The 23,830-nt window shown below is 47.9% G+C and overlaps 10 protein-coding genes across 10 annotated transcripts; 5 read left to right on the top strand and 5 right to left on the bottom strand.

Moving 5' to 3' along the window:
- Positions 1-1,285: 1,285 nt before the first annotated feature.
- Positions 1,286-2,614, top strand: N7517_009609 (WD40 repeat domain-containing protein; the record flags this gene model as incomplete). Its single annotated transcript, XM_056727332.1, has 6 exons — positions 1,286-1,295; positions 1,364-1,477; positions 1,540-1,579; positions 1,630-1,725; positions 1,784-2,412; positions 2,478-2,614. 6 exons carry the CDS (start codon positions 1,286-1,288, stop codon positions 2,612-2,614), a joined length of 1,026 nt encoding a protein of 341 aa, XP_056575904.1.
- A 606-nt stretch (positions 2,615-3,220) lies between these two features.
- Positions 3,221-4,759, bottom strand: N7517_009608 (putative RNA binding protein; the record flags this gene model as incomplete). Its single annotated transcript, XM_056727331.1, has 7 exons — positions 3,221-3,871; positions 3,941-4,007; positions 4,079-4,130; positions 4,185-4,219; positions 4,279-4,310; positions 4,572-4,661; positions 4,721-4,759. 7 exons carry the CDS (start codon positions 4,757-4,759, stop codon positions 3,221-3,223), a joined length of 966 nt encoding a protein of 321 aa, XP_056575903.1.
- Positions 4,760-5,400: 641 nt separating this feature from the next.
- On the bottom strand, positions 5,401-7,498 carry N7517_009607 (alpha-actinin, sarcomeric (f-actin cross linking protein); the record flags this gene model as incomplete). Its single annotated transcript, XM_056727330.1, has 4 exons — positions 5,401-5,589; positions 5,654-7,261; positions 7,317-7,383; positions 7,443-7,498. 4 exons carry the CDS (start codon positions 7,496-7,498, stop codon positions 5,401-5,403), a joined length of 1,920 nt encoding a protein of 639 aa, XP_056575902.1.
- Positions 7,499-11,700: 4,202 nt separating this feature from the next.
- Positions 11,701-12,472, bottom strand: N7517_009606 (ankyrin repeat domain-containing protein; the record flags this gene model as incomplete). The annotated part of the gene is made up of 2 exons (XM_056727329.1): positions 11,701-12,184; positions 12,243-12,472. The coding sequence occupies 2 exons, from the start codon at positions 12,470-12,472 to the stop codon at positions 11,701-11,703; spliced, it is 714 nt and encodes a 237-aa protein (XP_056575901.1).
- A 2,205-nt stretch (positions 12,473-14,677) lies between these two features.
- N7517_009605 (uncharacterized protein) lies at positions 14,678-15,195 on the top strand (the record flags this gene model as incomplete). Its single annotated transcript, XM_056727328.1, has 3 exons — positions 14,678-14,723; positions 14,760-14,942; positions 15,071-15,195. 3 exons carry the CDS (start codon positions 14,678-14,680, stop codon positions 15,193-15,195), a joined length of 354 nt encoding a protein of 117 aa, XP_056575900.1.
- A 289-nt stretch (positions 15,196-15,484) lies between these two features.
- On the top strand, positions 15,485-16,423 carry N7517_009604 (aldo/keto reductase family protein; the record flags this gene model as incomplete). Its single annotated transcript, XM_056727327.1, has 2 exons — positions 15,485-16,000; positions 16,088-16,423. The coding sequence occupies 2 exons, from the start codon at positions 15,485-15,487 to the stop codon at positions 16,421-16,423; spliced, it is 852 nt and encodes a 283-aa protein (XP_056575899.1).
- Positions 16,424-16,513: 90 nt separating this feature from the next.
- On the bottom strand, positions 16,514-18,350 carry N7517_009603 (initiator tRNA phosphoribosyl transferase family protein; the record flags this gene model as incomplete). Its single annotated transcript, XM_056727326.1, has 3 exons — positions 16,514-16,668; positions 16,754-17,674; positions 18,086-18,350. The coding sequence occupies 3 exons, from the start codon at positions 18,348-18,350 to the stop codon at positions 16,514-16,516; spliced, it is 1,341 nt and encodes a 446-aa protein (XP_056575898.1).
- Positions 18,351-19,852: 1,502 nt separating this feature from the next.
- N7517_009602 (HAD family hydrolase) lies at positions 19,853-20,669 on the top strand (the record flags this gene model as incomplete). The annotated part of the gene is made up of 2 exons (XM_056727325.1): positions 19,853-19,861; positions 19,917-20,669. The coding sequence occupies 2 exons, from the start codon at positions 19,853-19,855 to the stop codon at positions 20,667-20,669; spliced, it is 762 nt and encodes a 253-aa protein (XP_056575897.1).
- A 467-nt stretch (positions 20,670-21,136) lies between these two features.
- N7517_009601 (MutT/nudix family protein) lies at positions 21,137-22,370 on the top strand (the record flags this gene model as incomplete). The annotated part of the gene is made up of 4 exons (XM_056727324.1): positions 21,137-21,187; positions 21,301-21,393; positions 21,795-22,035; positions 22,132-22,370. 4 exons carry the CDS (start codon positions 21,137-21,139, stop codon positions 22,368-22,370), a joined length of 624 nt encoding a protein of 207 aa, XP_056575896.1.
- A 137-nt stretch (positions 22,371-22,507) lies between these two features.
- On the bottom strand, positions 22,508-23,593 carry N7517_009600 (putative NUDIX family hydrolase; the record flags this gene model as incomplete). The annotated part of the gene is made up of 2 exons (XM_056727323.1): positions 22,508-23,020; positions 23,174-23,593. 2 exons carry the CDS (start codon positions 23,591-23,593, stop codon positions 22,508-22,510), a joined length of 933 nt encoding a protein of 310 aa, XP_056575895.1.
- Between the last annotated feature and the right edge of the window lie 237 nt (positions 23,594-23,830).

The following is a 23,830-nucleotide window of genomic DNA, read 5'->3' as shown; positions in this document are numbered from 1 at the left end:
ATGGTCATATCACGTGGGCGGTAACGCCATTTGGGGAACCTGCTAGAACGCGACTTATCAATTGCAAAGGGAGATTTTAATTAGATTTTTACATGAGGACTTTCCGAGGTCTGTTACGTGCTCGGGGGCAGTTCCCTCGAATGATTCTTCCACCATACTGGCGAATTTCTCAATTTAGAGGACAGTCATCTCCTTCCTCCAGTTGGAACAGTGGAAGCTTCCTAGGTTGAGGTCCACCATAGCTCAGGGACTACACCGTAACAATAGAAATGCGAAGGAAGTAGGATGAGAAGTTAAAGTTATAGTCTCGCTGGCGGTGTTTTCCCATAAGTAGATACAAAGGAGGGACGAGGGCGAGGTGGTTTATACCCGCGGGTGGAGATGTCGACTCGCACCTTCCTGAAAATAACCTTTTAAATAGGAAAGAGCCCGTTGTCCGTCCCATCCAAATTGGGCAATAGGATCCTTCTAGGAACATGCATCCAGCGGAAGACATGCACCATGGGCTAGTTCCCCTGCTAATCCATCGATTTTCGCGAGTGGGAGATTGGCGATCATCAGTCTGCCCAAGGACCACTGATTGCATGAATAGATGTGCTCGATTTGAGACCACATTCTTGCCAACCACAGGCTGTCCATAGCATTACGGTGTAGTTTCTACAATTTCTGCAACAAAACCCATGAAGCTTGGTGACAAGCCGCATGCTATTCATACACCCATGGACATCAATATGAGCTTCGAGACGTTACATTGATATCACCATGATGTTTTCCTCAATGTCCGTTTAGAATTTTGCGCCGTAAGCTGTAGCTAGATACGAAACTACATGCGATGAGCCTCACGTGTTCCAATTATACCCGAACCAGACTAGCGCGCGTCTTACCTAATAGGTGATCGGCTCCAGGGCTGCCCGTTATTGCTTGAAATTGAAATTCAATATCCCATCTACGCACCGAAGGAGTTTCGTATGTCCAGAGGCCTTCTCTCCTTTTGAGGTGTCTGGTTGGAAAAATCCCTGTCTAATCCAATTTCTTCGATCCTTTGTTCTCGGCTCTTACTCGAACCCCACATATCTGTTTTGATGACTTGACGACCCTGACGAATCTCTTATGTACCTTCCTTAGACATATTGAACTTTCTCTCGGTCTGGTTCCTGGGTTTATATCTTGATATCAAGTCGTGAGCTCTCGGTTGGGCACATAGCACTTCGCTGATCTGATTGGCTCTCTAATACCTAACATCAAAACCACTGAAACCTCGGGAACTTCCTTCAACACTGACAAAATGACTGCCGGTGAGTGAGCTGTGTAGATGGAATCGAAAATTACAATCTTGATATATTTACTGATATGCCTTCAACAGATATCCCCAAAGTAGTCCCTCTGACTTGCCACGGACATTCTCGTCCAGTGACGCACCTGAGCTTCTCTTCTACCGTTGAAGATGAGCAATATTACTTCATCTCTTCATGCAAAGGTAAGAAAAACATGCTTCTCATAACTCTCACAAGTAACCGCATAGTTACTAACCAACTAAAGATAATAACCCTATGCTCCGCGATGGCATTACGGGAGACTGGTACGACAAATGAAACCAAGCCCAGAAACCACCACTAACATCAATCCCAGGATTGGAACATTCCTCGGCCACAAAGGTGCCGTATGGCAAGCAAGGCTCTCCGCCGACGCCGCTATCTCAGCAACAGCAGCAGCCGATTTCTCAGCGTAAGCATCCTATTAAGCATTCCCCACAATGATATACTAACCTCGACCCCCAAAACAGAAAGGTCTGGGACACCTACACGGGCGAATGTCTGCACACACTGCAGCACGCACACATTGTGCGGGCAGTAGCATTCCCAATTCAAGCGAACCCGCAAGTGCTCGCGACAGGCGGCGCAGAGAAGAAGCTACGAATCTTCGATCTAACGCGGGGCGGCAGTTCCAGCACGGGATCAACGCCGCCTCTCCCGTCTTCGGCCAGTCCGGCCACTGAGAATGGGGTGGCGAGCTACGAGATTGGCGCCGGCGTGCACGGCGGCACGATCAAGTCTATCGTCTGGAACCAAGACTACAATGTCGTCACGACGGCGGCGGAAGACCGCAAGATCCGCTGGTGGGATCTGCGGTCGCGCCACCCGATCGTTGAATACGGTGTTGATGGTCCGATTGGCTCTTGTGAGCTGAATAGTCTGGCAACGAGACCTAATGATGCGGGGATTTTGACTGTCGCTGCGGGGAAGAGTGTTTATCTCTTTGATGGCGTGCAGCCTGGTCGGTTGCTTAAGAAGGTTGATTATGACTATGATGTTGCCAGTGCTGCGGTTAATAGCGAGTCTGGTCGTATGGTTACGGGCAGTGCGAATGATACCTGGGCAAGAGTTTATGACTTGAACACGGACGAGGAGTTGGGTATGTTTTCCTACTTCTGGTGTTGGTTTTTATGGTGTTGGAGTCGAGCTAACTTTCTTCTGCAGAGGTTCAAAAGGGTCACCATGGCCCTATTTGGTCTATCAGCTTCTCCCCCGATGGCAAGCTGTACGGGACTGGTAGCGAGGACGGTACTATCAAGTTGTGGAAAGCATGCCGCGAACCCTACGGGCTCTGGAGGTGAACTTCACTCTCATAATTGTTACAATGTACAGAAGAAATCACGGAAGAATCTGATATCTTCCATTGTCATTTGCGGTCTTTGTTCTATTTATAATCGGCGGCGGCTTTTATTGGGTTTATGCTTTAACTACTTGTATCTTGCCATCATCCATTGGTTGCAAGCAGCCTCTCGTTCATTGTATGCAGGCTTTATGGCATACGCGCATCTGTTTTTACCCCCGACTAGACGATAGAAAGACATGAAGAAAGACACCGAACAATGCAATAAAAAAAAGAGACTTTATCATGAGCTCCAATTTCGCCGGCGTGTGGATATGCAACGAAAGCAACGACAAGGATAAGAGCCCAGTAAGGGCAAAGAAGAACCGAAGCAGTGAAAAGCCGAAGGTGTGATATGGACCGAGTTACAATTTGTTGGTTGAGGTAAAGTACAGAGTTTCAGCCCTTGTGCTGAAAAGCCTCAGCGATGGAAAGAAAGAAAAGTGGAAAAAGGCCGAGGTGATCTGAATTCATAGAAAAGACCAAAAGCAAGGTGCCACGGAGGCCCAAAAGATCTGAATAGCGAAAGACAAGCGAGTTTCGCGTAGTTTGAGTGACCGTGAAGTATTTACTCAATCATATCGATATCATCGTCGGCAGCAGGTGCGCTGGGGGCCGGAGCAGTCTGCTGAGGGGCGTCCTGAGCGGGTGCAGCCGCTTCGCCGCCGTTGTTCGCACCACCCCAGTAGTCTTCCATCTCTTGGTCCAACTCCTCCTGAGTCTTGCGCGGACGGGCATTGGATCGGCGGTTGGATCCATCAGTCTGTTGGGAGCGGTTGTCGCGTCCACCACGTCTACCTCCACCGCGGCGGTTAGGAGAGCGCTGGTGGGAGCGTTGCCCGGGGACGTAACGATCGATGTTGTCGGGAGCCGGCTTGGTGACGTCGCTGCGATGAGCACGGCTGCCACCGCCACGGCGGCGTCGGCCATCTGCGTTGTCCTCGGGGCTCAAGCTGCGGTCGTCTCGGGGGCGCTCGACGCGGTCCATAAGGCTGGATCTAGGGCGCTGTGCGGAGTCGAGAGGGTTACGTTCACGGCGGCCGGGGACGAGGGAAAGACGGATGGGCTGGCCCTTGGCGTTGGCTCCGTCATACTCCTGAATGGAGGTGTGTGCATCCTTCAGGCGGGCGTATGTGATGTAAGCAACTCCCTCGGAGCGTCCAGCGCGGTCGTAAGAGACAGTAAGTTCAGAAACAGGTCCAATTCGACCGAAGAGATCCTGTTCAGCGAGGAGGCTTGTCAGAGATATTCTTATGTGAGGGTTGAGTATGGGCTGATTGAGACTTACATCGAGATCAGTTTCGGTGATGTCGTAGTGGAGATTCTCGACGCGAACCTTAGTCAGTGTGCTAGAGCTAATAATCCAATTAGCGCCCTGATCAGGCAAGCTGTCAAGTCAAGGCTGATTTGATGGGTGGCTCCATACCGATCGGAATCATGTCCGTCGCGGCCTCTGCGGCCTCCACGGGACGGGCGGGCTGAAGAGCAATGCTGTTAGAGAGATCCTGGAAAAGCGCAAAAAATCCACATACATCGATCGTCGTCAAACTTGTCGTGCACCCAGTCGCTAGAAAGAGAGAGCCGTCAGTATCATCCATACCGTAGGAGCCAGCGAGGGATACTCACAGGTTGAGATCGACACGGTCTGAAGTGTATGGCTGTTGTTATCGAATAGACTTAGCGTTAGCTCCAAGTCAGATGAGATATCGTGCAAAGTTCTTTTCCATGTCTTTGCCGTGGCGTGTTCGTTGGCGAGTCTCCGACGATCCAGAGGACTGGCTACGATTGTCACGGAGCAAGAAGGAAAATCGCAGAGGAGGAATAGGAGGGCGGACCTAGGCAACGAGTAGGATATTAGCGTTACTGCTATGAAAGATATAAACTCCGGAACAGAGCCTCAGTTTCAAGTCGAGTTGTACCTTTCTGACGCCATCGCGCTCGTGGCGACGGCCGGGGTTGTTGTGACGACGAGGACCACCACCACCGCCTGAGGGGCGACCAGGGTTCCGCTACAATTGAGTGTGTTAGTTTCACGTTTTTGTGGTTTCATTGTTCGCTGGAGCCTTACCGTGTCTTCAGCGATGATCTCGTCCAAGCTGCGGTCCATCTTGGAGTGTATGACTGAGGACGCGATTGAGGGAAGAAATAAAAAGTGTCAGAGAGAGACCGGTCAAGAAATTCAATTCTGACCTGTATTCAAATAAAAAAAGATTGAAAGAAGTGAGATGTGTCAAGGAATACAATGAGTCGCAGGATCATCTTCATCAATTCGATGCAGATCTGGGGACTGTCACATGACGTGAACTGTATCCATGGGTGAATACGGCAATGATAGGCAATATCCACCGGACATCTACATACATATCAGACTCGAAATAGTACATAGCCTCAAGGATTCCATTGTAACAAGGATTTGGCATATTCATGTGTCTTGTCTATCCCCGCTTGCTTAAGTCCGACTCTATGTTCGCCGATAGTCTTAGTATTTGAAAATGTTCATATGGTATCTACTATCCTGATCATTACAAACGAAAAAGCATACACACAATATGTGTTAAAGAGGAACAACCACCGAGCCCCAACATGCAAGATGAGCCAGGTAAAAAAAAGACAAGAGGGAGAGATCCGATTTTCAAAAAAACATGAGAATCCTCCATGAAAACACCAGAAACACAGCAACACCAAGCTAGTGCAAATCCCCCATAACCACCAGTAATGCTGCGCAAATATCAACCTCCGTGATACCATTTATTGCTCATTCCCATTATTTTTGTTTACTTCTCGCATTTTCTCCATGAAGCTGATGTAGTCGTACTTGGGCAACTCCCGGTCCTCAAGTAGATCGGGTCCATCATGTGGGGGCATCGTCTTAACCAAATGCTCAATAACTTCGTCAGGAATGAGCGAGTGTCGGAGGTCCAGTTCTGTGACATAGGGCTACAGGAGAATTAGTGAATGTGGCACAATAAACTGTCAGAAATTAAAGAAACGCTCCACATACCTTGCCATCGGCAACTTCCTTGAAACTTTGGAAGACCTGCTCAGCAGTATTTTGATCCTCTGTCACGCTGACCATAAACCGAATGAACTGCTCGAAGCTGACTCCGGCATTCTGCGACAGTCGGTTGGCCCCACATACCTCCACGTAGACTTCGTGCATCTCGTCCTCATCGTAGACCAGTCCCAGACTGGCCAGTGCTGCGGAGAACTCGAGTTCGTGGAGCGTGTTGGAAGAGTCGCGATCGAAATGGCGGAACACCGACTCAAACTCTTCCAATTGGATAGGAGTCAAGTTGGTCATGTTGCGAGCAACCATCTGGTTGTCGAGGAAAGCCAGCTTCTTTGAAATGCTGGATTTGACGAGACTCAGCTCATATGCAAGTTCGTCCAAGGTGTATGTGGTGAAGTCGTTTTCTTCAATATTGGCCTCCGCGCACTGTTGGTCTAATTCTGCGATAGCGTCGAGGAAGGCGTCGAGGGGCGGCAAGTTGCCATTTAACTTTTTAACATGATCAAGCTGGTCTTCAACATCACCATCCAGTCCGGAGATCGCCAGTGACAAGGTCTTCAGGGTCAGTGCAAAGTCATTTGCCTTGTCAGCAAAGGAGCGACGTAGCTTGTTTTTGATGTCACGGATTGTTTCGTTTATAAGTTGACTGCGTTCATGCTCGTCCCGCGTGAGGATCTCCCACTCTTTGTCGCAGTTTTCTGGACTCAGTTCTTGCGGTGGATCATAAGGACGCAGTCGATATGTACCAAGCTTGGTCTTGATATTGCCCAGCAAAGCAGCTAGGTCAGATTTCTCGGCCACCCATTGACGTTTCTCGTTCCGCTTGTAGAGTGAGAACTGATATGATTGTTCTTTGGCATCTTTGTAGGTTCCCTCGAATGAGGCATTCTTCCAGTGCTCGCGCTGGTCCCTGATCAGTCGCAATAATTCTTTTACTCGGCGCTCATAGGAGTTCTGCATATCCCATGCGCCGTGCATGTTGTTGACAAATTTCTCCACACGTCGCCCAGCATTCTCGACTCTCTCCAATTGTGAGAAAGCGTGGAACCAGTAGGCGATGTAGGTCATGAGAGAACGCTCGTCGGGTCTGGGTACGTCGCATACATCGTCCACGTCGAGTAGGTCCGGGATGCCGATTTCGTTGGATGCGATCTCAAAGGCCAGCTTCATGTTTCCACGGTGGTCACTCTTATCCAACGAGTCGTAGTCGATCAGGTCGGGTCGGTGGATATCAAGGAGCGCGCAGAAGGCCAGGCCATTGTTCCAGCTAGATGAGAAGTCTCGGACCTCCACATCGTCATAGCATGCCGTCTTTCGTTGACACCAGAGTAGCAATCCCTCCTTTGCAGTCATGCCCTCCTCGTTGATGTCACTGATAGTAAATCGCAGAATCAGGGTCCAGATTAAACCCAAGATGATCTTTTGGTTGCCGTCCACAATATCCTCGGCTCCAATATTCGTCATCTGGATTCTCCTCCCCTTGATGAAATCAAGACTTTTGTTCACATTTTCGAAGCGCTGTACGCGCAGTTTAGGTTTCGAGGCATATCGACCGAGAGACTCTCCTCCAAGGATTTCGAGGAGGTGAATGAGAATGACCTAACACGCGATCAGCAATTTCCAAGAAATTCGAGAGCGGGGCAGTGGGACATACGCCGTCGGAGAGGTCAGTGACCAAGTCCTCGATGGACAGGCTCCGTGCCTTCAGCTTGTCATTCAGCCTAACATCGTCAGCTGAGGTTCATACGGAGAGAAAGAAGGGTTCGACAGGGGGGATTACCATTTGGTGAAGGTCTTTTGCTGCACATTAATCCACTGCTTCTCAACCGTCAACATCTTCGATTACGGCGGAGACATCCAGGGCCGATTGGCAATGATAGTGGAGGTGACAGCGAACAGGGTTTAGGATTAAGAAGAAAAGGACTAGGGTAATCAGAGAGGCTTAAAGACTCGGTTTCCGATTTGGACTGGGGATCGGACAATGGAGCACAAAGGGGGGGGAAATAATGTCGAGTGGGGTGTGTTTCTCCCGCAAGTCGGAGCTGAAGATCACCCGAGCAACCGTATCTTCTTTTAAACTCGAAAGAAAAGAGAAAAAAGAAATTGAAACTGTTTGATCAAAATAATCTTGGAAAAGAATATTGAAGGAAAATTATCAAGTGACAATTTGCAGATGAATCCCTTGTGGACCCACTTCTAAGTATAGATCTCTATTGTTTACCCCCTTTGTCTTATAGATAGGAGATTTTATAGTCGAGGGACCTTAGCTCTGAGACTCTGAGCCTGTGAAATTTTGCAAGTCTCTCCTTTATGTTGGATATTGCTGAGGTCGAGTTTCAAATGCCCATTCTGGCGCCGTTGGGCACTAGTATACCCAGCGTATAGTTTATTCACATATAGATTGAGACAACACCCCTTGCCCAGGCATTCTTGCTACACCCATCAGCTTGTAGTCCATTTCCAAGGTTTCCAAATGTTTGGTCGACTCTACTAGAAAGCTAGTCAAACCCATCTGTCATCACCTTAGAATGCACGTAATGAATATTATCAGCAAAAGTAGGGCGATCCTAAACACACTATTACTAAAGCTTAGTTCTCTATTTTCGTCCAGAATATCTAGGTCGGCTAGGTCCTTTTTGAGCACATATTGTTCAAGGGTCTACAAATCACATCCCTTTCCCGGTGAGGTCATTCGATCGTGATATCACCTGAGAGATATCTTCACGAAGATAACAAGAGAATTAAACCAGAGGCTATATATGTGGCGTATCTGGTGATTAGGAAGGGGTTGGTGCGATTCTGAGCATGGGTATAAAGATCAGAACTCATGCTAGTACAATTTACTGATAGGTGATAATATTGGGTCAGATCAGGTTGCGCGGTCCATATTGGCAACTTGATATATCAACCAACCCAACCATCCCAAAGTTGATTCCAACTTTTGAGCAACTTCCAGCGATTAACGGTATGTGGTCACATTCCTAGTTGCGTTTCTTCGACCATTTATAACTCTCGCTCACATACGTTCTCCTTCTTGTACCCTCCTTTCTAAGACACCTTTTCAAGTCGGTAATATTTCATATGTCCGCCAGCATCCAGCTACATGTCACATACATCCCAGTGTGGGATTTATACATGCTTGTAGCCCTACTGCAGCCGTTTTGGTTACAAATCCAGAATATTTTGCGGCCATGAAGACACTTGAACAACCCGTCAATTGAGCTTTCTATACTCTTTTAGAAGTACACATCCATACTGGTTTCCTCAGAAGCGAGTAGGTGGTATTGCTATGCTGACATATGGAATTATATTTGAATAGAAGTCATATTATAACCAGATTCGAGGCTGGGCCAATGTGGAAATGGATATCTAGATTTTTTGTTGGGGCCTGAGGCCTCCATGGTGACACCAGCTAGCTCTCTCTTCTCTTCCCTTTTTCTTCTCTCCATCTCTCTTGATACAGTGATATTTAGAGCCTTCTTCTCTGAAGCCTTATTTTGAGCCCCACTTGGCCCCCGCATTATGCAAAGTATACCCAGTCACAGTACTCAAGCGAGAGGAAAGCTTGAAAACATTCCAAAAACATGGTATATTTCAGTAGTTGCATCTAGAGAGAGTTCCAAGAACCGCCAGTACTCCGATCTGGGTTTACTAAGATTGTCAGTGATTTTCGGTCAAAGACGAATATCAACGGTTCAACTTCACTAACTCGGTTAATGAACTGACGTAAATAGTAAATCGAGCGCTTGAAAAAGTCTAGGGCCAAAGAGTTGATCTGCCTTCGATATCCCTTCGGCAAGCACATAAAATCCGAAGGGGATACGGAATGGGGTAGTATTTACCAGGGTGAAACGGCTTTTATAAAAAGACTGCCCCCACACCAAAAAAGAAGAGAGTCTTGCCTGATACCGACTGCGCCAGCACACTCAGGCTGACTGTACTAGCCAGTAGGCAATTAACGTTGACCACGGAGACCCTAATGCATTGGATAAGGCTCAAACGCATATTCAAGATCGCGAAACAATTTGATGTGGTGCTACGCCGAGCCAAATGGCGTCGGGCCGGGATGGCAACAATTAGACTTCTGCACCGGCCCACAAAGCCCAAAGCCCAAGGTCCGGGCCTATTTGTGGGCTTTGTGGAAGTCTACTCTCGGTAGCCGCTGTCGGCTTAGAGTGCTCTCACTTTCTTGACTACTCTGCACTAGTGATGAGATCTCTCAAATAGTGTCTAAGCCCCGGGTACTATACATTGTGTTCTGAACTTCTATTGAGCAATACTATAATATGTTGAATTGAGCTGCGTGGGGGATTGCTACATGTGAAAAGCAGTACCAGTGAAAGACGTTAAATTGTCTTAATATAGCTTACCAACTCATCCTTACGCTTAGTTAGTTCTGAAGACTGCAGTATCTTTGTTAATAAATGGCGGTTCGAACATGTACCCGAAATAGTCCTACATATTATACTTAAACATTGTGACCGTCTCTATTCCCAACCCTCTGTAACTTAAAAATATACAGCAGCATTTATTTTCTACGGAAGTGTTCTCAAACTCCATTTTCCATCTATAATGTCTGCGATTACTTCTGTACAAATGCTTTTAGCCGGAAACATCTCAATTTCCTCACAAATGTAGTTGGCTACCTTTGTTATATATTGTGACAACGTGGTCCACAGTTCGTTGCAACGCCCCAGAACAGTAATCGCTGGCAGCTTCGGTATTGCTTCCGAGTCATGGGGGTCATAGTCGGATGGAGATTTGTGGACCGCAGGCTGAGGACGTTGAGTCTATACGAGTTAGAGACAAGACGTTCAAGTGGCCAAAAAACCAGCAAAATCTTACTATTTCCTGTTTAGTCGGTACAGCGACATCAGGGTGAGAATAGTAGGTATAGAGGCGGCCGTTCGGCATTTCCATAATTACCCAACTTTTGATTGAATACAAGCGCCAGAAATCATTGTGACGACGTAGCAGGTTATTGCGGCGCTTGCGCAGTTGCTCCTGTTTTATCCGACTTTCATCTGGCGCCATTTAGAAACTCGATATTGTTGAACTGCAGGAACAAAGAGATAGAAAGAAGCGATCCGCCTCTTATCCAAATCCAGATTTATATGGGTAGGCATATTGGTTTCTGAGTGACAGATCGCTTTTAGAGCCTCTGAAAATTTCCTGGCCGATTAGGAATCGGTCAAGTGCGTTCGTTCGTCTCTGCGCGAAAAGTCTGTATTCCGTTTTATTGGAATATCAACCAAGTTTGCAAACTAAATTTAAAGCCAACGTCGATTCATATAGCACCCATACCAGCCAGGGAAGGATCGTTCTCAAGGGAGGGGGAAAATTATCGGTATTATTGCACGTTGAAGAACTGTCGGTACGTGCATCATCCCACTGTCCGGACAACATGGAGGCGAAGAAATTGTTTGAGAGTCTGCTGTCCAGATTTCGATGGCTGCGGCATCTGGGCGATCGTAGGGTATCTGAGGGTGTGAGGTAGGTATTTTTCTGTTCACGTAGATGAGGCTGTGTAACCGAACTGTGTCGGCCTGCGAGGTGGATCAAGGTAGTCGCTATGCGCTGTGAGTGATATGAATGCGATAGGTGGTAATTATGGTGATTAATTTAAGGGGAGCAGCGGGATCAAATTGGTCAGGGCATATGAACGGCCGGACTATCTTGGGCGCTACACATATCAGCTAGTGAATGCTAGGTCAGCTAGAGTTGACGAGAAAATACTTTCACCCAGTTCTCTGAATGATGGTCCAATGGCTTCACGGTGGCCACATCAAAACTCAGGAACGATCTCTGCATCTGGAGACCTCGCTAGGCAACCTCATTAGGCCGTTTGCAAGCATCCATATCCTCCATCCTATATAGTTCCTGCATTCAGCTATCTTGCTGTAGCTTAAATCTTTGGATAGACCGTCGTCATCATCATCGGCAGAATAAAACACTCACAAACACACGGACGTACTTGAAAGAAGATTATAGTGTTGTGACTTGTCTCAATTCATTCTATCTTCAATTTTGGAACATATTTAGGAACGAGCTCCCAAGTCTCTCAGCAGCCGCACCATTTCTGCTTTATTCCATTTTTGTGCCCATTCTAAAGCAGTATCACCGTTCGCGTCCTTCACCTCAGTGTCTGCTCCGAGATGAATCAGAAGGCGGATTGCATTCGTCTTTCTCTGCTCTGTTGCCACGTGCAATGCAGTCCCTAGGCTCATAGGAAAGAATCGCATCAATGTCCGGTCATCCTGATACATTGTCGCGTTCAAAGAGGCACCTCTTTCGACGAGCAGGGAAATAACATCTTCAAGCTCCTCGTCTCGACAAACGGCATGCTGAAGAAGTTGTCCTTTCCCCATATGCCCTCCACGGTCTAGCATTAATTCGATGACACTCAGAGGTGCATTCCGAACAGCATAGGACAACGGGGTGCAGTCTACCTCGCATCCCATATTCGGGTTCGCACCATGTTCCAGAAACCAACTAGTCATCTCGGCGTCTGTTACCGCGTAGCTAAGACAATAGATCTCTTATCATTAGATTGTCTTTTCGGGTAGCGGAACCAACATACCAAAGCACAGGAGGTATTAAAACATCAACTGGCTCATTTACGTCCCATCCAGCTGCGAGAAAACATTCGAGAATGCGCTTCGCCTTGCATACTGTTGCCTTTCGAGCAAAAGAAGGCTTTATCAGGAAGCCATGAGAGAGAAGTATTGAAACGAATTCGACTCGGCCCAGTTGAATTGCTTCCATCATCACATCGTGAAGGTCCGCTATATCGAGAATCTCAGAGTTCATCGCGTTCTGAAATCCTTGGAAATTATTATCGGCGCACAAAGAACGCAATTTCTCAATTATGGCCGTTGCCGTTCCACACGGAATTGGGAACCCACCATGGTTGGTGAGTTCCGCTTCTGGGAGAAGCCAGATATCCATAGCACATTACTAAATTCTTCTTCGTCCCTGGGTTGGCCGTAGGGTTAATAGGAAAATGGGGCGACCGAGTCGTTTAATTACCCGTATTACGGCGGTCGATGCGACCAGTCACGCGCAATTATCATGTGGTTCGAGCCAATGCGAAAGGAAAAAGAATTGGGGTTCATCCGATTCGGGATAATCTGTAAAACTATGGAGGTGCGGAATGCGTGTGGCCTTACCATGCATGAAATGTTCGTCATATACGTCCTACAACCGCGAAAAAAAAGATGATGTCGTCAACAATGCACCATCGTCATACTATATCAGTGATAAACGAGGTGAAAAACCTAAGAGGGATATTGTGGCACTTGGTAATGTCAACACCAGACGCAGTCAAAACAAAAGGACTCAAATAACAGTTTAGTTAGTTCCTAGAGCCACTAGCTTATAAGCGTAACGTATAGCTTACTAGCGTTTATAGTGTATTACTATTATATAGGGCTATATAGGAGTGCTAGACTACTACTAGAGATAGGGAGGGTGGACGTTTAAGTATTCTATTAATTTTTACTTAGAGAGTTAAAAAGCTAGGCTTTAAAGGTTATAAGCTTTGAACCCTGACCCCTATACCGCTGCGAAGACTGAGCCTCCCTCCGGGCGTTCGATGGGGCCGAACTGTCTTGGTCGCAGGCGGTCGACGCTGAAATAGAAAGTCATCGGCAGGGTCCCAGTGCCTGGTTGCTTTGTAAGGCAAGGTGCTTATATCGGTATATCAGAGTTGGGAATAAAACATGCCGAAGACAGGTGCTATACCTTTAGGTGTCCCATGGACGGGTGGTCTGCCAGTTCTCAAGGTTAAGCCTACGGGAACCCCATCAGCGGGAGATCCCACAACCCCATATTTCTCTATATATATCATGGATGTACTACTTATCCCTCTCTATTCTTTCTCTTTGCTCCCACCCGAATCCTCTCTTCTCTATCTTTGATATTACCTGTGGCCTCTTTATTCTCTCTCTTTACTGTCACCCGTGAACCCAAGAGAAATTCTGGCCAAGGTGTTTGCCACTCTCCCAGTCGAGCTGGTAAGTCAAATTTGCAGCTATCTGCAGCCAGCTACCGAACTGGCAACCCCTCAGGTTATCACGCCCCGCATTTTACGCAAAATCCCTCGAGGCTTTTTCATATCGGTACTTCAAGAGCGTGCGCTTCAGTGCAACAAGTGACGGTCTCCATGAGCTGGAACAGATATCTAGGTCTGAGACTTTCCGGAACTGGGTTCAGGAGCTGAGGATGATACCGACTGCATGCGAAGGTGAATATGAGATGGAAGAGGTTTACTTCGGGGAGTCATTCTATGGAGTGTCGACGAGAAGCTGCCAACCGGCGAGGAATGATGAGTTGAAACCTCGTTATGCCGCATACCAAGCTATAGTCGCAGAGTATCTCAATATTGTTGGATCGGCAAAATTCATAGCTAGGATTTGCAAATGTTTAGCATGCTTTCAGAACCTCGAAACAATCGGACTTTCGCACTACTCGACATCATTTCTACACGATTTATGGCAACATACAGTTTGATATTCGATTCTCATTTCTATCTCTAACGTATCTTCGCTGGAGCCCAACACCCAGCTACAACGCTTTCCCACTATCATGTTTTTTTTTGCAAGCCCTGAACGGATCCAGCCGAAAAATCAGAAAGTTGTAGACATGCTGTGCTGACTATTGCGGCGTGGTGCCCTCAGAGCTCATGCTGACGCAAGCACAATACGATAGTCTTCTTGCCACTTTAAAAGAGCTAGAGCATCTCCATCTATGCATATCCTCTGCGCCGAAGCTAGGTGACAACCCGGTATCCCGGACCTGGATTGACCTTATGGTCAAATTCGCCCCCAGTCTAAGAATATTATCATTTTCGTACAGGAATTCAATAGATTCTCAGCCCCTTCAAAGCATTTCTCAAAAAATTGAGTTCCCACGACTTAGAGAGCTTCACCTAAATTCGATATATGTCAGTTCTGATGCCTTAAAAAAACATTTATCACCACAGCTAAGGCGACTCTAATCACTTTGACTCTCTGCATGGTCATAATTGCTGCCGATCAGCGTCCTGCCAATTCTTCTCATGGTGTTCTACTGTGACACCGTGTTTCCATCTCTCCAGAGGGTTTCCATGACAAGATCACATACGGCGTGAATGTGATCTTGATTCAAGGACTCGGTGACTCAGAGCCGAGCAATCATGCCGCTTATGATGTTGCGACTACCAAAATCTCGTTTACGAAATGGATCAATCAACTCACACCTATGCTGTCACAGACCTATCCGTGGATGTTAGAGGATAACGGTAAGTATTCCATGTTCTCTAGCGCCTTGAGGTTTGTTCTAATAATAGATATCAGTGAACTGGTTGAACGAAATGATACCTTGGAACAAAATGTCGCGAAATTCAATTGTATGTTCCTATCGAAATAGGTCAGCGCATTGTGATTATGGATATGAAAAAGTCCGAGGCAATGTTCTTCGATGGCGCAATAGCATTAAAAAGCCATTGTAAGCGCAATCAAACGATATCACGCAATTCTTTGGTGGCCAAGTAAAAAATAGGATCAGATTTTTGCAATAATAGGCTTTTGGCAGTAAATGGGCACAATATTTGAGTTGCTCGAGCTGGATAGCTAGATAGTTAGACTAAAATTCTACTTGACTTGGCCATTGTAGGTATGATTTGTAGGAAGTGTGATGCCGCACCTGGGCGCCTTGGTCTTAGTCATCCAAAATGACCTCATTTTCGCAAAGCGGGGCCAGGAGATTATTCTTTTGAAACAATCAGAACTCCCAGTCAACTTCTTTTCCTTTCGCAAACAATATCCTCTCAATCACTCCAATATGTCCGCCTCGTTCAAGATCACCGATCTCCTCCCCCTCCCGAACTCGACTGTTCGCATCCCGCGCCTCGGCTTCGGCGTCTACCGCTCCCCCACCAACCAGTGCGTGCAGTCCTGCCTGAAGGCATTGGACGCAGGCTACCGACACATCGACACAGCACAATTCTACGCCAATGAGGCGGAAGTTGGCGAGGCATTGCGCATCACCAGCGTGCCCAGAGATCAGATCTTCGTTACAACCAAGATTCTCAGCCCCGCAGCCTCGGTCGAAGCTACCTACGATAAATTGCTGGCTTCGGTGCACAAGATCGGCGGCGCGGAGGGATATGTCGATTTATTCTTAATTCACTCCTCCAGTTCGGGCTCTGCTGGACGGAAGCTTTTGTGGCAGGCGCTCGAGAAGCTGTACGCAGAGGGCAAGGCGAAGAGTATTGGTGTTAGCAACTTCGGTGTGGGGCACATCGAGGAGATGCGCTCATATGCCCAGGTGTTCCCACCTCATGTTAACCAAATCGAGGTTGGTGCTCTTGCTTCTATCACTACTCTTCTATCTACTGGGTAGTTGTTTGGTTTGATTACCACCACTGACATTCTATTTTTGCAGCTCCACCCGTGGTGCCAGCAGCGCGTCATCGACGAATACTGCAAGAAGAACGGCATTATCGTCGAGGCATATTCGCCCATCGTGCGTAACTATAAAGCCAACGACCCAGCGCTAGTGGAAGTGGCAAAGAAATACGGCAAGTCCACTCAACAGATCTTGATCCGCTATGCGCTGCAGAAGGGCTGGGTGCCTCTGCCCAAGACCGACAACCCCGAACGAATCGTGGCCAACGCGGATGTGTTCAGCTTCGACATCAGCGCGGAGGATATGGCCGTGCTGGATTCCTTTGACCAGGGCAGTGCCGGCGCTATCGTGGAGGCCGTGAACAACGAATGAGCGACCTCTGGAGCGTGCTCTTAATTACCCGGGCGCTTCGAAACCAATCAGGCCCGACCAAGCGATGCAATGTAATCACATTGTTCGAGGTCAATAATCCGGCGGCTGCATCAGGAAAGCATTGACAGATTGAAGCGTGGCTCGAGACGGATTCACGTCATGTTTTGACGACACGAGCCAGGCTAGACGCTGTCGAATGAACTGCTTGCCGATCGTCCGCTTGCTCAGTGAGGCATCGAAGCCGCCTGTTAGAAACAATTAGTTATTTATTCCTCTTCCACATAGCGTTTGAATCCATCACCCAGATCATCTGGGACATTGCATACATACCCTCGTCGTTATAAAACAGACAAACGATCGCCAGAAGCGTGCCTGCCGAAAGGTCTTTCCCATTCTCACAGGTAACCAGCACCGACAGTGACGAATCTGTCCCAAGACGGGCGCCGATAAAGTCACGCACCTTATCCAGACATTTCCGTAGATCCCGACTTCCCAGTTTCCCAGAATCACAGCCCAAATTAAGTCGCTTCGCATTGCCCTCAACAGCCGCAGCGCTCCCATTGCAGTCAATGACAAGATCATACCGACCTCCAGCATCGACGCCCGTCCCCGACCCAATGTACAAATTGCGCGTGGGAGATATGAGCGTCGCGTCCTGAGCCACATCCAGCAGCTTATGTTCAGCCACTAGTCGGTCAATAAGCTCCGGCAATTCGTCTTCGGGTGTATTCTTCAAAATAGCCTGATTAGCCCAGAAAACCGGCGGCGTCAGCCCATATGCCCACGCCTCGCTATCATCTCCCGCGCCTTGGATGTACCCGCCCTCAGACATTTCGGCGCCATGCACGCGCCTTGAAGCGGAGCATAGTACGAGTAGGTTATACTCATCGCCCTTGTGCAGACCCTCCGGGTGGAAATATGTCCTGTTGGCCCATGCGATCTGGATAGGTTTACCAAGTTGCCGGCGCAGATTGTCCAGATCGAGTTTTAGGCTCTGGGTAGTATCAGCCATTTTGCCCGGATGAGGGGGCGTGGTGCAATAGTTTGCGCAAGTCACGTTAATGTTATGCATGCGTACCTTTAGGGAATGCACGAATCCTTCGATTCGATTCTCGATCTGCGCTTCTTCCGATGCGCCCAGATAATTGGGTGGAAGGCGGACTGGATGGTATGCAGTCGCGGATGGGAACAGGGCTCTGTTTAGGACGGCGCTCCAGATTGGGACGGTTTTTGATAGTGCATCTGGCATCACTAGGGGTGGGTTAATAGAGCGCTCCAGGCTTAGCCGTAGTCATGGTATGCATAGCAATCACCAGGGTAGGGGGAGCGGAATAATTTCGAATCGGGGATGGTACAGGTAGAGGTGGTACATACATTTGCCTCGGCGAGTTGAGTCCACAATTACACAGCTGCAGAGTCATAGAAAATGCGGTTAGCTTTTATGTTCTTTTTATCCGCTCTTGGGATGATTATGTAGTGATGGAGTTGGCCATGGCTTATATTTGACAATTCAATGAAGGTCAACCAAAGGCACTCCAACACAGATATAAATCCACAAGCAAAAGAGGACAGTGAAAAAAAAAAGCGAGACTAACCCCCCATGGTCCCTAGCTAGTGGGAGCAACTGCAAGTTCAGCCTACGAAAGCTAAAATCCCACTGACCAGTGTGGCCATCGGTGCTTTTGAAATAAGCGCTGCCAGCTTTGGCCGTAGGCGGAATATACCAACTTCCGCAGCGCTCATTAGCAATCAGCGGTAAGCCATAGTGGTCAGAGACCTCTTGCGCAAAGGTGGCATCTGTCTCAATAGATTGGAGCCGATTGGCGACGGACAGCGCCGATCGACGCAGAGACGAAAGTGTCTGGGAGATTGACAGCTGCTCCGGGAAATGAAGGGACTCTAGGGTCGGGAAAGTATCGGACCCCATGCTTTCTCTTGCCTAAAGCTGCCAAGTATATTTTGAATTCAAATATACCAGGTTGTACTCCGGGGTTGTACTAGGAATCGTTTCAGGTCCGCGGGTACAAAATGACGATTTGACCCGAGATCTATTGAGGTCGTGCTGGTTTAGATTGATTTGATTTGATGAGGTGCTGTGTTGGTTTTTTTGGACTTCGGGTTGTGAAGGAAAGCCGTTGTGGAATTAGCAGGTGCGTTTGGGATTTTAAATCTGACCAATCATGGTGGTTGTATGGAAGGGGTGGACCCGGGTTCGTGCGATGTATACAAATAGTTGTCCTACATGGTTCCTGGTGTAGTAATGGAAATTTTGTCTATGAAGATGAAACATTGAATGATTGCTGGCTAAAATTCTAGGAAGTCTGCAATGTCAGATTCTGGACTGTCGCGCTCCGAAGATGATTACCTCGGGCATAGCTCTAGCATTGAGATGATAGACTAACCTTTTGACCATGTTTATAATATAATGAGGTATAAAGCATTCAAATCGCTCATTGCTCACCGGAACTGGAATAGTCTTACTCCGCACCGAGGTATAATTTCGGGTTTGTCTCTCCCATCCCGCCAAGCATGCTTTGAACGTCCAAGTGCATACTTGATATTATCTGACCGCGGCAGTTATTGAAGATGACACGGGAAGATGGACCAACGGGCGGAATATCGGGCCTGCATGCTGATGTATGATTCTCAATCATTCCGTGCCCCGGGTTTCTTTGCGAATTGGAGTTCGGCCTCCCCTTGGAAGACAGGGGAAAGACAATATGAGAAGACGGAGCCATGACCGTGCATGAGTTCGGGCCTACGGAGTAGTAGGCTTATGTGTAGTTACGGAGTAGTCGTATCCAGTGCCCGATTGCACGGCCCATATGCATGCAGTGTAGAATTTTGTACACCCTTAAACATCAGGTGATAAAGTAACTTGCATATAGAAGTCACTTGAGCAGAGTCTTAAATAAAGTCACGAGACTGTATAAGGCAAATTTTAAACATCTTTGATTGAAACCGGTGAGAACATGCGAGAAGATGCGAGAAAACGCAAGGTGAAACTATCTCACCTGCCCGGAGTAGAAAGGGGATACTAGGATGTAAACAGACTAGCGCACTATATTAACTGTGCTTTGATTGGCTAAATAGATGGCAATACCCCTAGGCTGGAGGTACCGGATACCTGCTTTTACACCATGAAGTAGGCCAAGCCCAGGTATCCGGTACACAGTAGCCCCCCACGTCAGTGAGGCCCCTCCCGCTCTGGCCCGGTTTCCCTTTAGGGATTCTGATTTCGGCGTCATTTGGGGTCAGCTCTTGCCTTGGCTTAAATACTTCAGTCGCCTAATTTTCTTGCCTTCCCAAGCATCCCTCTTCTCTTTTTACACTCTCCTAGATTGTACTAGATACTTCACACATTGCACTTCTACTCGCTCAATCTCAACAAACAAACAATACCCCGGATCTAATCTCCGTATCTTCATCATGGGTAAAGTACGAGGATCATTGTATTTCCCATGAGACCTGCCGATGCTAACCGGGACTGTAGATCACAGAAATCTTCTTCGATTGCGACAACACTCTGGTCCTCTCAGAGGAGCTGGCCTTTGAGGCTTGCGCCGACCTGGCCAATGAGATTTTGGAGGTGAACAACATCCCCGACCGTTACACTGGCGACCAACTCATCAAAGACTTTGTCGGCCAAAACTTCCGCGGTATGATGGTCTCCCTGCAGAACAAATACAACTTCGAGATCGAGCCGGAGAAGCTGGAAGGATACGTCACGAAGGAAGAGGACAAGGTCATTGCCAAGCTGGAGGCCAAGGCTAGGCCCTGTATCGGTGCCAGCGAAGAGGTGGAGAAGCTTTACGCGTCGAAGCAGTATGGTCTTGCCGTCGTTTCCTCTTCCGCTTTGCGCCGAGTGCTCGCTTCCATCAGGAAGGTTGGCCAGGACAAGTACTTTGACGAGGACAAGGTCTTTAGCGCTGCCAGCTCTCTGCCGAAGCCAACCTCCAAGCCCGACCCCGCTATCTACCTGTATGCTCTCGAGCAGGTCGGCAAGACCGCTGGCGAGACTGTTGCCGTCGAGGACAGCAAGTCTGGCGCTCTTTCGGCTGTTCGTGCCGGTATTCCAGTCATCGCCTATGTTGGCAGCTATAACGGCGAAGAGACACAAAAGGAGATGGCTAAGGCCCTGACTGACCTTGGTGCAAAGACTGTCATGTATCACTGGTCTGAGTTTGAGGATCGTATGAAGGATATCGAGAATAGTCTCGCCAGCGATGTTCAGTCAAGCCTTTAAACTTTTGATGACGCTTATACGCCCATGATGTTATGATAGCGAGCGTATGGTCATTAGGGAGCTTTTTCTTTCTATTATTTCTTTGTTTCTCTTGACACTTTCTGTCAAAAGGTGCTTCCAATTTCCTTTGACACAAGAGTGGTCTTTCGTGACGCTGGACTGTGTCCGGTTATTGCTACTTTCTTCTTTGCCTGGTGCATTATTCTTCAGTATCTTCCGTCTTTCTATAGACAGGTTTTGATGCGCAATGAGATACCATTTAGCAATGCCTTTGGCTCAGTTTACTGTATATTGTGTAGAGTATTCCAAGCATTCTTTCATAACAGCAAAGACCGATAAGATAAGGGCCAACCCCGCCATTACCCCTCCTGACCTCGGGAGGTCCCTGCCCGGAGTTGGGATTGGTTGATCTTTAGTCTACTCCATTGGAATATATCATTCAATCTATACTTACCATTTCAATCCAAATGTCAGCTCGCACTCAGGCCAAGTCGAAACTCGTCTCGCGGGGACCATTGGTACGTTACTCGAATCTTTCTAAGGGTCTATTCAGCAATTCCCAGTTTACGATGTATAATATAGAGTTGGGATGATACCATTGTGCCAGCGCATGACTGACGCGTGCTTCCAGGACCCCAACGAGGCTCGCTGGGCTCGAATGGTCAAGACAACATACACTGACCCCCTTGGTGTCGAGCGAACATGGGAATCAGCTGAGCGCACGGTAAGACCTACTCCGCCTTTTTCTGTGCTTATCTATGTAATGCGCGCTGTTGGTCGATGTCCGGGGTATATGTACCACACCCGGTGTAAGTATTCAAGTGACATGCCCCTGGGGCTGCCACGAGAACCAACTGCATGATAGACTAAGATGCAGCCTCATAAATCATGAAATGATGGTTCGCATTAGCAGGGCTTCCCACTCCCGGGAGTCCCTGCTCCAGGTGGCATGTACCCGGGTGTTGACCTGCGCCGTATCCACCAAGACTACATGACTATTGGTTGCCTTACAATGTGTACTGGACGGATTGGTAGATCTCAGTTACCACCCAGTTCAAACAACTTCCTAGACCCTCTGCTTTTAGAATCTATATTTTGGATTTGATGCTAACCGCGTTTTCCCAGACTCGCCCTACCGGTATCGACCTTGATGGTGTTGGGATCGTCGCTATTCTGAACAAAGATAGTGGCTCGGAGCTACTGCTGCAAAAGCAATACCGGCCCCCTATTGATGCCGTTGTTATTGAGGTTCCCGCGGGACTCATCGATGCGGGTGAGACGCCTGAGCAGTGTGCTGTTCGTGAACTTAAGGAGGAGACTGGTTATGTTGGCGTGGCGGAGCAGACTAGCCCATTGATGTTTAACGGTATGTGAACAGTGACTGTCAGATTTGTTGTCTTTTCCCAGTGATATTCAACGTTTTGGGGAGCTGAAAGCTGACAAACATCTGTGGTTTGATCAGACCCGGGACTTTGCAATACCAACTTGCATATGGTCCACGTCCGGGTCGATATGTCTCTTCCCGAGAACAAGAACCCAAAGCCTGAGCTCGAGGATAATGAGTTCATTGAATGCTTTACTGTTCCTTTGAGATCGTTGTTCGACGAGATGAAGAAGCTTGAAAAGGAGGGTTATGCTATTGATGCCAGGGTTGGAACGCTAGCTGAGGGGATTGAACTAGCAAAGAAATGGAGATTGTGAGCTAGTAAATCGTGTAGTACCCCACTGGCTTATAGTACCCATACATTGATACAAACAAAGCTCTATTGCATACAATCTATAAGCAAACATCTCGCCATATCCCTTTCCTATCCCCCACACGTATATGTTATCCCCAATCAAAGCAACCCGTCCTGCTTCAACCCCTGATACAAAGCCCAAGCAGCCAAAGTCTTCCCATCTCTAAGCCCCTCCTTCCACAGGTCCGCCAAAGGCACAATCTTAAGCGTAATTTTCTCCCCGTGTTCCCGCAGCCCGGTCAACTTGCCCTGTAATTCCTCAATCTCCTTCCTGGGCATAGACTTCTGACATAAAAACAATGGAATGAACTCATCACTCCCTCCAGGTGACGGATAAACCGCTTGCTGCAGGCGCTCACCATAACCAGGTTCCTGTGCAGCCTGCAGCGCCAGCGAGGTCATATCAATCAAATCCCCTTGTTCAACCTGCAAACCCGTCTCCTCTTGGATCTCCTTCGCCGCACCACCGGCAAACGTCCCGCTGTCATCGAGCATCCCAGCCGGAATCTCTGGAAACGCTAGCGAACCCGCTGGAATACGAGGCTGAATAGTCAGAATAGCGTGCTTATCATTTTCAGTCGGAGAGGGTATATCATCCGGTTGAAGGATGAGCTATTCATAGAATTAGAAAAGAACAAAACATGTTTATGCTTTTGAGTGGTGGGGCCGAGGCGCAGTATGTATTCCTTTTGCCCAGATGTAGACACCTTTGCACAGGGGAAAAACATATCCTATCGAGTAGAAATGTTTGTGGGTGCAACTCACTAGCATGCCAACACTGCCGCCCCGCAGGAATACGCTGCCGGGCAAAGTCTCGCCCTGGCCATTTGATACCTCTGCTTTCAATTTGATGAAGCCTAATCGCCCGCCACCGAAGCGGTCGATTGATTGGATATCAATTTTGCGTAGGACATATGGGTCACGGTGGAACTCGTGTGAGGGATGTTCTTGTCGCGCGAGGGATTGCTGGAGGGTTGTTATCCAGACTTTGAAGGCTGGGAATGAAAGTAGATCATTTTGGCTTAGGTCTGGGATACTATTCACGTTGAGGTTTGAGCCTGGGATTGTGAATGTTGACATTTTGCTTGTTTTTGCTTTTGCTTTGGTGATGCCGATGGTTGGTCTGTGTGTGGGGATGGGCTGTGTTTGCTTTAGGTGTCGCGCGGCAAGGCGAAAGGAGTTCATTAATTCGAGTTTGGTCGGATGTAAGCCCTAAATTGGAATATTTTACGAGGGCAGATTGGGATGTGAGTATCTTGGACGCGCACATGTGGATGTTCATTGTTTTGTTTCTATGACGTCGTTGAGTCTTGATCTTGGCCCCTTACCGGACACAAGATATATATTTTAGACATTCATAACTAAAGCACTCCTTTTAAATAATTGATTCTGCTCTTGAGAAATTGTTACTTCAAATGTGTC

Source organism: Penicillium concentricum, assembly GCF_028827145.1.
Source record: "Penicillium concentricum strain IBT 3081 chromosome Unknown utg000004l_segment0_segment0, whole genome shotgun sequence".
In the NCBI taxonomy this organism is placed as follows: domain Eukaryota; kingdom Fungi; phylum Ascomycota; class Eurotiomycetes; order Eurotiales; family Aspergillaceae; genus Penicillium; species Penicillium concentricum.
This window is presented reverse-complemented; position numbering and strand designations above follow the sequence as displayed.